This window comes from Hemiscyllium ocellatum, chromosome 15 (assembly GCF_020745735.1).
Source record: "Hemiscyllium ocellatum isolate sHemOce1 chromosome 15, sHemOce1.pat.X.cur, whole genome shotgun sequence".
In the NCBI taxonomy this organism is placed as follows: Eukaryota; Metazoa; Chordata; class Chondrichthyes; order Orectolobiformes; family Hemiscylliidae; genus Hemiscyllium; species Hemiscyllium ocellatum.
In genome coordinates, this window is record NC_083415.1 from 32,565,105 (window position 1) to 32,577,779 (window position 12,675).

The following is a 12,675-nucleotide window of genomic DNA, read 5'->3' on the forward strand; positions in this document are numbered from 1 at the left end:
TGCTTTCTGGGGTAGAGAATTTTATATACTGATCACCTCTGGGAAAAAAAAGGTCTTCTATCTATTTTTAAAAAGATACCTTGTACTGCGTGCAAAACAAAACTTTTCACTATACCTAGTGATAAATCTAGTGATATACCTAGACTCATAAATCAAATCACATTTTAAAAATTCGAGAGAAAACAATCTCCCAAACCCATCCTGTCTGGTCTCTTCAAATCCTGATATGTTTCAATAGGATCACCTCTTATTTTTGCAATCTTCCATTGTGCATATGTCCAACCTGTTCAACTTTTCTGGCAAAGATTAGACAGTCATCCCATGAATGAGTTGAGTAGACCATCTTTGAACTTCTTTGCACGCAGGGAAAGATATAGCCATGTCCCCAATGTCAAATTATTTGTACTGTGAAACCATGTCAATCTCTTTAAGGTAACACACTTCAAATTCACTGCATTTGGAATGGCTAGCTTGGACATTCTGTTGGGAAAGTTGTTTTCAGATGAGTCACTCCAATACTTCTTGACTCTTTGTTTTAGATAGTTAATGGGATTAATTATGAAGCCTTACTGTAAGTCTGCAGTAGTGAGTAGAGTGGTTTCTTTCTAGATTATATGTTTTATTGAGATCTGTCTTTGTTTAAACTTAAAAATATAAGCTATAAGTATTAAGTTATCCTGGAGCATTATTTTGTAGAGGAATAAGACAGTGCTATTTTCTGGGTCTAAAATTGAAAGAGGCAAAAATGGCCTTTAGTAGAGTGATTTGCTCTTCTTGTCTGATGTGGCCGTTTAGGGAGAGTTTATGGGTTACTGAGGGTTATATCTGCAATAAATGCCATTAGTTGCAAATCCTATCAGGTCGAATGGATCGGTTGGAGAGACAGTTAGAGGCTATGAGGACTTTGCAAGTGCAAGGGGATGTGATGGATGGCAGTTATAGGAAGGGAGAAAAACTGGAGAAACAGTCACATAGATGGGTTAACTCCAGGAAAGGTAAGAAAGGTAGGCAGTTAGTGCAGGAGTCTCCTGTTGCTATGCTCATTTCAAACAAGTATGCTGTTTTGGAAAATGGAGGGGGTGATAGATTCTCAGCGGAATGTAGCAAGAACAGCCAGGTCTCTGGCGTCGAGATTGGCTCTAATGCAATGAGGGGTACGAGTTCCAAAAGGTTGATTGTGTGAGGGGACTGCCTAGTCTGAGGCACAGACAGACATTTATATGGCCAGCAGCGAAAAATCAGAATGGTGTGTTACTTCTGTGCTGCCAGGATCAAGGATGTCTCCGAAATTGTGCAGAATGTTCTTGAGGGGGCGAGGGGCTAACTGGAGATCATTGTACACATTGGAACCAACGATATAGGAAAGGAAAAATTTGAGATTCTGAAGGTAGAATGTCGAGAGTTAGGCAGGAACTTAAAAAGGAGGTCCTCGAGAGTAGTAATATCTGGATTACTCCCGGTGCTACGAATTCAGGAGGGTAGGAATAGGAGGATAGTGCAAATGAATGCATGGATGAAGAGCTGATGTATGGGAGAGGGATTCACATTTTTGGATCATTGGAATCTCTTTTGGGGTAGACGTGACCTGTACAAGAAGGACGGATTGCACCTAAATTGGAAGGGGACTAATATACTGGCAGAGAGATTTGCCAGAGCTGCTTGGGAGGATTTAAACAAGTAGAGTGGGGTGGGGTAATGGTGGGGGTGGGATCCAGGGAGATGAGACTGGTATAGTTGAGAACAGAAGTGAGTCAAATAGTCAGGGCAGGCAGAGACAAAGATGAAAACAAGGTCAGACTGATAAAGGAAACTGCATTTATTTCAATGGAAGAGGCCTAACAGGGAAGGCAGATGAACTCAGGGCATGGTTAGGAACATGGGACTGGGATATCATAGCAATTACAGAAACATAGTTCAGAGATGGGCAGGACTGGCAACTTAATTTTCTAGGATACAAATGCTACAGGAAGGTCAGAAAGAGAGGAGGGGGAGTGGTGTTTTTGATAAGGGATAGCATTACACCTGTGCTGAGGGAGGATATTCCTGGAAATACATCCAGGGATGTTACTTGGCTTGAACTGAAAAATAAGAAAGGGATGATCGCCTTACTGGGATTGTACTATAGACTCCCTAATAGTCAGCGGGAAATTGAGAAACAAATTTGTAAGGAGGTCTCAGTTATCTGCAAGAATAATAGGATGGTTATGGTAGGGGATTTAAACTTTCCAAACATCGACTGGGACTGCCATAGTGTGAAGGGTTTAGATGGAGAGGAATTTGTTAAGTGTGTACAAGAAAATTTTCTCATTCAGTATGTGGATGTACCTACTGGAGAAGGTGAAAAACATGACCTGAAAAATAAGACAGGGCAGGTGACTGAGATATCAGTGGGGAGCACTTTGGGGTCAGCCACCATAATTTTATTAGTTTGAAAATAGTGATGGAAAAGGATAGACCAGATCTAAAAGTTGAAGTTCTGAATTGGAGAAAGTCCAGTTTTGATGGTATTAGGCAAGAACTTTCAAAAGCTGACTGGGGACAGATGTTTGCAGGTAAAGGGATGGCTGGAAAATGGAAGCCTTCAAAGATGAAATAATGAGAGTGCAGAGATAGTATATTTCTGCTAGTGTGAAACGAAAGACTGGTAGTTGTAGAGAATGCTGGATGACTAAAGAAATTGAGATTTTGGTTAAGAAAAAGAAGGAAGCATATGTTAGATATGGACAGGATAGATCAAGTGAATCCTGAGAGCATAAAGACAGTAGGGGTATATTTAAGAGGGAAATCAGGAGGGCAAAAAGGGGACATGAGATAGCTTTGGCAAATAGTGTTATGGAGAATCCAAAGAGCTTTTACAAATACATTAAGGGCAAAATGGGAACTAAGGAAAGAATAGGACCCATCAAAGATCAGCAAGGCAGCCTTTGTGTGGAGCTGCAGGAGATGGTGGAGATATTAAACAAGTATTTTTGCATCAGTATTTACTGTGGAAAAGGACATGGAAGGTGTAGAATGTAGGGAAATAGGTGGTGACATCTTGAAAGATGTCCATAATACAGAGGAGGAAGTACTCGATGTCTTGAAATGCATAAAAGCGAATAAATCCCCAGGACCTGATCAGATGTACCCTCGGACTCTGTGGGAACCTAGAGAAGAAGTTATTGCTGAGATATTTGTATCATCAACAGTCACAGGTGAGGTGCCAGAAGACTGGAGGTTGGCTAATGTGGTGCACCTATTTAAGAAAGGAGGTAAGGACAAGCCAGGGAAGTATAGACCAGTGAACCTGACGTCAGTGGTGGGCAAGTTGTTGGAGGGAATCCTGAGGGACAGGATGTACATATATTCGGAAAGGAAGAACTGATTAAGGATAGACAACATGGCTTTGTCCATGGGAAATCATGTCTCACAAACTTGGGCAGCATGGTGGCACAGTGGTTAGCACTGCTGCCTCACAGCGTCAGAGACCCGGGTTCAATTCCAGCCTCAGGCAACTGTCTGTGTGGATTTTGCACATTCTCCCCGTGTCTGCGTGGGTTTCCTCCCACAATCCAAAAATGTGCAGGTTAGGTAAATTGGCTATGCTAACTTGCCTATAGTGTTAGGTGAAGGGGTAAATGTAGGGCAATGGGTCTGGGTTGGTGTGGACTTGTTGGGCCAAAGGGCATGTTTCCACACTGTAAGTGATCTAATCAAACTTGATTGAGTTTTTTGAAGAAGTAACAAAGAAGATTGATGAGGGCTGAGCGATAGATGTGATCTATATGGTCTTCAGTAAGGAGTTTGACAAGGTTCCCCATGGGAGACTGGTTAGCAAGGTTAGATCTCTTGGAATACAGGGAGAACGAGCCATTTGGATAGAGAACTGGCTCAAAGGTAGAAGACAGAGACTGGCGGTGGAGGGTTGTTTTTCAGACTGGAGGCCTGTGACCAGTGGAGTGCCGCAAGGATCGGCGCTGGGTCCACTACTTTTCATCATTTATAAAAATGATTTGGATGTGAGCATAAGAGGTGTAGTTAGTAAGTTTGCAGATGACACCAAAATTAGAGGTGTAGTGGACAGCAAAGAAGATTACCTCAGATTACAACAGGATCTTGATCAAATGGGCTAATGGGCTGAGAAATGGCAGATGGAGTTTAATTTAGATAAATGCGAGATGCTGTATTTTGGGAAAGCAAATCTTAGCAGGATTTATACACTTAATGGTAAGGTCCTAGAGAGTGTTGCTGAACAAAAAGACCTTGGAGTGCAGGTTCATAGCTCCTTGAAAGTAGATAGACAGGATAGTGAAGGCAGCATTTGGTATGCTTTCCTTTATTTGTCAGAGTATTGAGTACAGGAGTTGCGAGGTATGTTGCGGCTGTACAGGACATTGGATAGGCTACTCTTGAAATATTGCATGCAATTTTGGTCTCCTTCCTATTGGAAAGATGTTGTGAAACTTGAAAGGATTCAGAAACTATTTAAAAGGATGTTGCCAGGGTTGGAGGATTTGAGCTTTTGAGAGAGGTTGAATTGATTGGGGCTGTTTTCCCTGCAGCGTCGGAGGCTGAGGGGTGACCTTATAGAGGTTTATAAATCATGAAGGGCATGGATAGGATAAATAGACAAAGTCCAGAACTAGAGGGCATAGGTTTAGGGTGAGAGGGGAAAGATATAAAAGTGATCTAAAGGGCAACTTTTTCACTCAGAGGGTGGTACGTATATGGAATGAGCTGCCAGAGGAAGTGATTGAGGCTGGTACAATTACAATATTTAAGAGGTTTCAGGATGGCTATATGAATAGGAAGGGTTTGGAGGGATATAGGCCGGGTGCTGGCAGGTGGGAATAGATTGGGTTGGATTGTCTGATTGGCATGGACGTGTTGGACCGAAGGATTTGTTTCCATGCTGTACTTCTCTATGACTCTCTGACTCTAATTGCTTCAGACTTCTATGCACTGTGCTCTCAAAGAGCTTGGCTCAAGTCCTTTTCTCCTGGTTCCTATTTATATCACTCATCAGCTCTTATACGAAAGGGCACTGAGAAATCAATATATTCTGTGCATAGTTTCAGATCATTGCTTAAAAGGAGAAAGTAAAGCTCAGCCACACTTCTTTGGCAATCATCTTGTTCGTGATGCATTTCTGTAGCTTTCTGAGGCATTCTTCCTCACCTACGTTCTGGACTTATCAATCAGCTTTCATTACATTACTGCTGCCAGGCCACTTTGTGTTCAGGAACAGCTCTCCATCTCAAAGAAACCTAAAAAATAGGAGTAGGAGTAAGCCCTTTGAGTCTGTTCCATGATTCACTATGACATGATTGATCACTCCATGTCCTATTCCTATTGTTAGCTATTGCTGCTTTCCTCTGAGAGGCCATGCTTCCAAGTATCCAAAGCAGTATAATTTATTTTGCAGGGGTATAGCCACAGGGACTCCTGCACTGTCTGCCTAGTCCTCTTTCTCTGCCTGGTGGTCATCCCATTTCGTCCCCGCCTGTGGGGTCTTAGCCAGTGGAGTGATCATTTCTTTGTACATACTGTCCATGATACTCTCAGCCTTGTCAATGCTCACAGTGTCCACAGCCACCGCTGCAAAACTCAGGCTTCTTGGAGCTACAGCTGAAGACATTTTCTGTACAAGTTCTGATTCTGGGCACTGAAACTGCATCAAACATCCTGTTTTGAGCATAATATTGAGCTCTCCTTCAGTTGGCCCATCAAATTAAACCTTTAGATTGCCCTTAAAGTCAAATATTATTCTAAGGCCCTTCTTCTCTGTACCTCTGTACTATTGCGCTTACAAAAAACTGTTAAATAATTAAAAATAGCATAAATAAATACCCAATTTTACCCTGTCAGCTGCTTCCTCTTGCCCGCATCAAGTTTTGAATCTGCCTCTAGATTCAGTGAAAGATCACTTTGCTTTTAAAGTGTTCCTGCCACTCTGCTCAGCTGCTCTCTACCAGGTAAGCCCACTCTTTCTCTCTCTCTCACTCTGGCGCATTGTGCTTTCAGGCTCTTAGTTTGCTTTCTTAATGCTCACTGACTTTACACCTACTTCGATGTTCACAATCTCTGCCTTGCCTTGCCACTTTATGCCTTTTAGTGCAGGCAGATAGCCAGGCAGATTGCCACGCTTGACAGCAATGAACAGTCAAGGGTTACCATTGCCTGCCAAAAGGCCTGGTCCAACGTCAGTCAAGAAAGGTGGTGAAACAGCCCAAATGAGTGAGCAGAAAGCACAGAGGGCCGGAAGGGTTAGTAGTTTGAGGGCATGTGGTGGTTTGAGAGTTAATGAGCAGGAGTGTGAGGTAGTAGATAGAACTGAATGAAGTTCTGAAGAAGAGTCATATTAGGCATGCAACATTAACTCTGCTTCTCTCTCCACAGGTGCTACCATACCTGCTGAGTTTTTCCAGCATCTGCAGTATTTTGCTTTTATTTTCCACTTCTTTGCTATATAATCACATTCTTTTGATCATTCAGGATTGACAAAAATTGTCTTTGGAATTTGGAATTGGTAAAATGGTGATATGCGCCATTAGGATTTCCTTTCCCTGGAATTGAGGCCAAAAAACTCAAACGCTGGTGGGGCATAGATTAGATTAGATTACTTACAGTGTGGAAACAGGCCCATCGGCCCAACAAGTCCACACTGACCCGCCACCCACCCATACATTTACCCCTTACCTAACACTACGGGCAATTTAGTATGGCCAATTCACCTGACCCGTACATCTTTGGATTGTGGGAGGAAACCGGAGCACCCGGAGGGGACCCACACAGACACGGGGAGAACATGCAAACTCCACACAGTCAGTCACCTGAGTCGGGAATTGAACCCGGGTCTCGGGGCTGTGAGACAGCAGTGCTAACCACTGTGCCACCGTGCCGCCCACAAAACAGTACTGAAAACAGTATCTACAGGGTCAGGAACAAATGTCAACCTGGATATAATTATAATGGACCAAGTGGACATTTAGTCAATATAGTGACATTTGGAAGTGGCCCACTTCTAATTTCTTTTTCTCCCACTTCATTTTTGATTCCTCACCACATAGACATGGGAGTTTGTGTGAAATCAGCAGGTGTTGTCTTGGCTGAGCTGCACACATGGCATTGGAAACAGTGTGAGGCAACAAGCTTTTGAAATAGCAGACTGCAGGCTATGGCCCCTGCTGTGAAATCTGCACAGTCTGGTTGTCCTAATTTTGTTTGCTTAGATTTATTCACATGCTAAATAAAATACAAAAGTCATAAGATTATTCTGATTGATATCATTTGACAAAGAAAATTTAATGGAAATGTTCAAAATCATGAAAATATAACCAAGAACTGCAGATACTGGGAATCTGGAACAAAAGCAAAGATTGCTCGAGAAACTCCGCAGGTCTGGAACAATCTGTGGGGAGAAAAAGAGTCAACATTTTGGGTGCAGTGGCTGTTCATCAGTTTCTCCAGCAATTTGTTTTCTCAGTCAAAATCATTTATGGTTTTAATAAAGTAAATAAGGAAGAACTGTTTCCAATAGCAGGACAGGAATGAGAGGGCATGGTTTTAAAATGACAAGCAAAAGAACCAGAAATCATGAGGGAAAATGTTTTACACTGTGAGTTGTTTTTGTGATCTGGAATGCACCATCTGAAAGGAAAGTAAGAGATTCAATGGTTACATTAATGAGGGAATTCTTTGAATATTTGAAGGCAAAAAAAATCACAGGGCTATGGGCAACAATCAGGGAATGGGACTGATTGGAAAGGTTAAACAAAAGACAGTATGAGCTTTGTAATTTTAATCAAATTGAGTTATTGTGGCTTACCTATGCACTCTACTGAGTGCTTTCTTCACTTGCATAAATATTTTCCTCTGAGATAATTATCTGACCTCATGGTGAAAAATTTGGATTACTGGGTATGGCAATTGCAAAGTGCAAATAACCCAATAGAGATAAACATCATGCTCCCTAATTATTAACATGATGACTACATGCAGCTCATTGCTGACTGATCCAGTCACACTGCAGCCCAAGCGAGACTACAAATATAGGCCATATTGAAGCAATTTTCCCCAGAAATTGGTTCAACATAAAACGTATCCGATAATACTGTTCACAGTATTTCCATCAATCTACAGTGCAAATTAAATTCAAAAGCACCTGACCTAAAGTTTACAATTTTCCCCCTTCAACTACCTATCTATTGGGAGAAGGGCAGAGAGCCCTTAATGTATGTTCAACTCAGAATGATTAAGAGAAATTGCTTGCATAACTTGTACAATCCATAATAATACATTATGCATCAAATCAGTGTTGAAAATCATTTGATGTTGTGATATCCCAACCTATGTGCTTCAGCACACATGTGGCACACTCATGCTAGTGTCGTTTCAGTCATGGCTCATTACACAGGCTGTGCCAATGTTCTGGCAAATCTTTATAGTTTCAGACTTATGTAGTGCCAGCACCAGCCAAGAAGCCAAATTTTGTGATCCATGTGCCTAATGGAGAGTGTCAACTGCAGGCACCTTTTGCTGGGTTTTTGGATCTGTTGTGTATAAAACCTTCTGCTTCCGAAAACCTTTGAATTCATGAATTCAAAATAACTGGAAAACCTGTAGTGTATATCCAATTTTCATATCTTGAGTTGCAATGTTACCTATTAACAAAGGAAGGCAGAAAATTATACAGGTTAATATTTTCAATATATATAAAGGAACAGTGAGTGGAATCAGACTTCAGATCACCATCATTTAACCAATAAATGTTTAAGTCTAGTGCTTATTACTTCATGTAAATGTTAATTGAATCATAACATTTAATTTTTTTAACCAAATATTTATTGCATTGATTTTTAGAATTTTTCTGGTAGTGAGGGAGGGCAATGTTATATAATTTTTTTCCTACTTATCCCGCATAGATTATAGTGTTCCGTGTGAACCAGTACTAGTGGAAATTTCCATTCTGGATGTGGGTTTTGAACTAGTGGATTGGAATAGAAACTTAATGCTCCTTTCTTCAATTTTACAGCTTGCATTACTGAGTGCTGAAAAAAGTTAATATTGCAAGTTAATGTAAATTTAATATAAAACTTAGAAAAATAAAACCATACAAAAAAATGATGTAAAAGAAAATAAGTGTCACTTCTATTCATCAAACTGTACCAAGAAGAATAAAGGATAATGAAAGAATTAGTGGTTTTCTAAAAACAGTGTATTTTTATCCTTTGAAATAAATGTTTTCAGCCAAAATGTTTTGCTGTACACATGAAGTATTATTCAACATTTGCTGGCTAAATAAATCTGACTACATCATGATGACTTACTGAAAGCTGTATTTTTAACTTAGCGTCCATACAACACCAATGTTATTATAAAAGTGGAATGTATTTTATGGAGGTTTCTCAATGGCTCATGATCAGAACTGAATGACATTTGTTTGAACCTAAGATTCTTCACATGATAAATTCCTGATTTTTGGTCCCAAATCATGAGTGAGGAGGAAAAGCAACAATGAAGTTACCCAGCTCTCCATTTCAGAATAGCTGAGTTAATAAAGATGAATATTTGTCCCATGGTAAAAATTATAATGATGTAATGAGATTGAGGACAATTGGTATTAATGATTTTAATCTTTGGCATCCTTTTAATGATAATGAAAATTACATTGATTTAGTTAAGAATTATATGTTATTTTAAATTCTGTTTTGTGCATTAAATCTCTGTTTTAAAGTATTTTTCATATTTTCTTTAAGATCTTCACATGCAAAAACTAAGGCTGAAGCAGCGGACCAGGCTTCACAGGCTGCAGTTAATGAATCCAGTATTGCAAGGGCAATCGCCAAGGAGCTATCTCCAACTTTTTACCAGCCAGGTATTTTTCTGATTTAAAATGCTGTAAGTTATTCTGCAGATTTGATGATTTTTCCGTAGGGAAAGAGGGAACTGTTAAATGAGTTAAATTTTCAGCCAAATATATGACAACTCACTCTCATTGCACTGCTTTATGACAGTGAAGAAGGTTATCTCAGAGTCCAGTGGGACCTTGTTCAGATAGACCGATGGGCCAAGGAGGGGCAGATAGAGTTTAATTGAGGTGTTGCATTTTAGTAAGGGAAATTAGGGCAGGTCGGATACATTTAAGATAGAGTCCTGGGCAGAGCTGACAAACGGAGATCTTGGCGTGCAGGTGCATAGTTCCTTGAAGGTGGAGTCACAGGTAGATAAGATGTTTGGCATACCTATCTTTATTGAGTATAGGAGTTGGAATGTCATGTTGCAGTTGTACATGACAATGATTAGGCCACTTCTGGAATCCCACATACAATTCTGGTGTCCCTGCTATAGGAAAGATGTTGTTAAACTTGAAATGGTGTAGAAATGATTTTATAACGATGTTGCCGGGGTTGGAGGGCTATCGGGAGAGGCTGAATACATCGGGACTATTTTTGCTGGATTCTGAGGCTGAGTAGTGACCTTACAGAGGTTTATAAAATTATGAGAGGCGTGGATAGGGTGAATAGCCAAAGTCTTTTCTCCAGGGTATGAGAGTCAAAAACTAGAGGGCTTGGTTTAAGGTAAGAAGGGGAAGATTTAAAAGGGACCTAAGAGGCAACTTTCTCGCACAGAGGATAGTGTGTGTATAGAATAAGCTGCCAGAGGAAATAGTTAAGACAGGTACAATTACAACATTTAACAGGCATTTGGAAGGGTATATGGATAGGAAGGGTTGAGAGGGATATGGGTCAAATGTTGGCAAATGGGACTAGGTAATTTAAGATGTCTTGTTGGTGTGGATGAGTTTCTGTGTTTCTCTGCTGTACAGCTGTCTGATTCTGTGTCTTCTTATACAAAGGTTGTGCATTGTTCATATCATTTCTGACTTGTTTAACAAGCTGCTTTCTCACAGTGAAATGCTGATTGGATTATAAGTGGAAACTCAGGCTTGTTTCAAATTCTGTCTAGAATTAAAATATGTAGTTATTGCTTGCATTCAGATTAGAATAAAAATTATCTATTTCCAAATGATGTTTTTCAAATGTGCCCAGATACTTACTTGGATCAATAATGACTAATGACAAGTGACTAATGGGATTTTTGAATGGGAAATCTGTTTTCTAAGTAGTCGACAAAAGTTAACTGCAGACATAATTTACTTTGCTCCTGAAAGAATGGGAAACCTCAATTTTAGCTGCAGAAAGTGGGAAACTTCTATTTCATCTACAGATATCAAGAAACATTCATTTAGTCGCAAAAGCCTGGAAGAATCGTCCAATAAGTAGTATTGTGAAGCAGCATTGCTTTACTGCACAGTCAAAAACCTTTAAGCAAAAGAAACTAAAACAGCATTGCTAAACAGCAGACTCAATGGCCACACAGACAAAGAGAATACAACAGTATTGATCACACTACAGAATTAAATCTGGCCATTTTATCTCTGAGTAATGTCAATGTTAGAGGAGAATAGTTGCAAGAGCTTCTTGCTAACACCCACAGATGATAAGAGAAGGTACAGAAAAGGTATAGGAGAAGAAAAGACCAGAGGAAGTAGAGCCAGGGTGAGAATGGAGATGGATTTGATTGACTCAAGGAACATTAATTATTTTATTTCCAGCTTTTCAAAACTGACCTTTCCAGTGCTACATTTGTCTGAGATGAGCATGAACTCTTTATTCTCATCATCTTTTTGGAATATAACCTTTAAAGCCACAATTTATGAGCAAGTGTTGTACATTTCTATACTTTTCCAATGTAATCAAATCTGTTAACTTTTCAAATGGGGTCTTTGCTTTTTTGACTTTTTAAATATTAGGATTTCTTATTACCTATTCTAAGTTGGCCAGATAACTAACATTATGTTTATAACACTGCAGTGCAATGCATTTTATTGTCACTACGTACCATTTTAAATCAATAAAGAGACATGAATAAACTAAGTGTCAAACATGAATTAAATACAAGGTCTTCAATCCATTTTAATACCTTGAAAGATCTGGAGATGGACTAAGTAAAATAGACAGTAAATGACAGTCCATAGCCAGCTTATCCATTTTCAATAAGTTGACAGCTGGTGTAATGGCAGTCAATTTTTTTTTATCCAGAATGGATCGTTTTAACGTTGGCCAGATGGTTTATTTATGACAGGCACGTATTTGAATCCCAGGCATGCAGCCATCCTGAAATGGAAATGCTGTTTCACTCTGTGTCAGTATTGAGCTTCACTTGGTTTCACAGGAAACCTTGACAGGAGAATTGGATCTTGATTAATTTGTTTTGTGTTCAGCCAATAAAAACAATCACAGTCAAAGGAATTGCTTTTACTGAGGCCCTAGTCAAGGCCAAAAGACTTGTGTGGCCAGAGAAACCTAGAAAGTGATCGTTCATTGGCTCCAGTTAGATTTGAAGAGAGACTTGCCTTATTTTTAGCTGCATTGCACATTTTGTTATTAAGAAATGGAAGTTGCTGAAGCACTCTTGCAGGTGTGATGCACCCATCCTGGTTCTGCTTATGACCCAGTCTCTACAGCTTGGAATAGACTGTGTTCCTCTTCACATGTGCAGAAATTGATTCCACTCTACCATTCTTCTTCTCATGAGATGGCCCATGTTAAACCTCAGAACTTTGGTGTTTGCTTATGTTTACCTGAACTGATATAGACAAGGCAGATTATTTACTTTATGGAAATTTCAATT

At 39.9% G+C, this 12,675-nt stretch overlaps 1 protein-coding gene across 1 annotated transcript in view; it reads left to right on the plus strand.

Moving 5' to 3' along the window:
- Window positions 1-12,675, plus strand: part of jph2 (junctophilin 2) — a 104,074-nt gene that overhangs the window by 65,408 nt on the left and 25,991 nt on the right. The window contains exon 3 of the mRNA XM_060836348.1: window positions 9,738-9,856. Coding sequence (XP_060692331.1) covers window positions 9,738-9,856 — 119 coding nt within the window. The remainder of the gene's footprint in view (window positions 1-9,737; window positions 9,857-12,675) is intronic.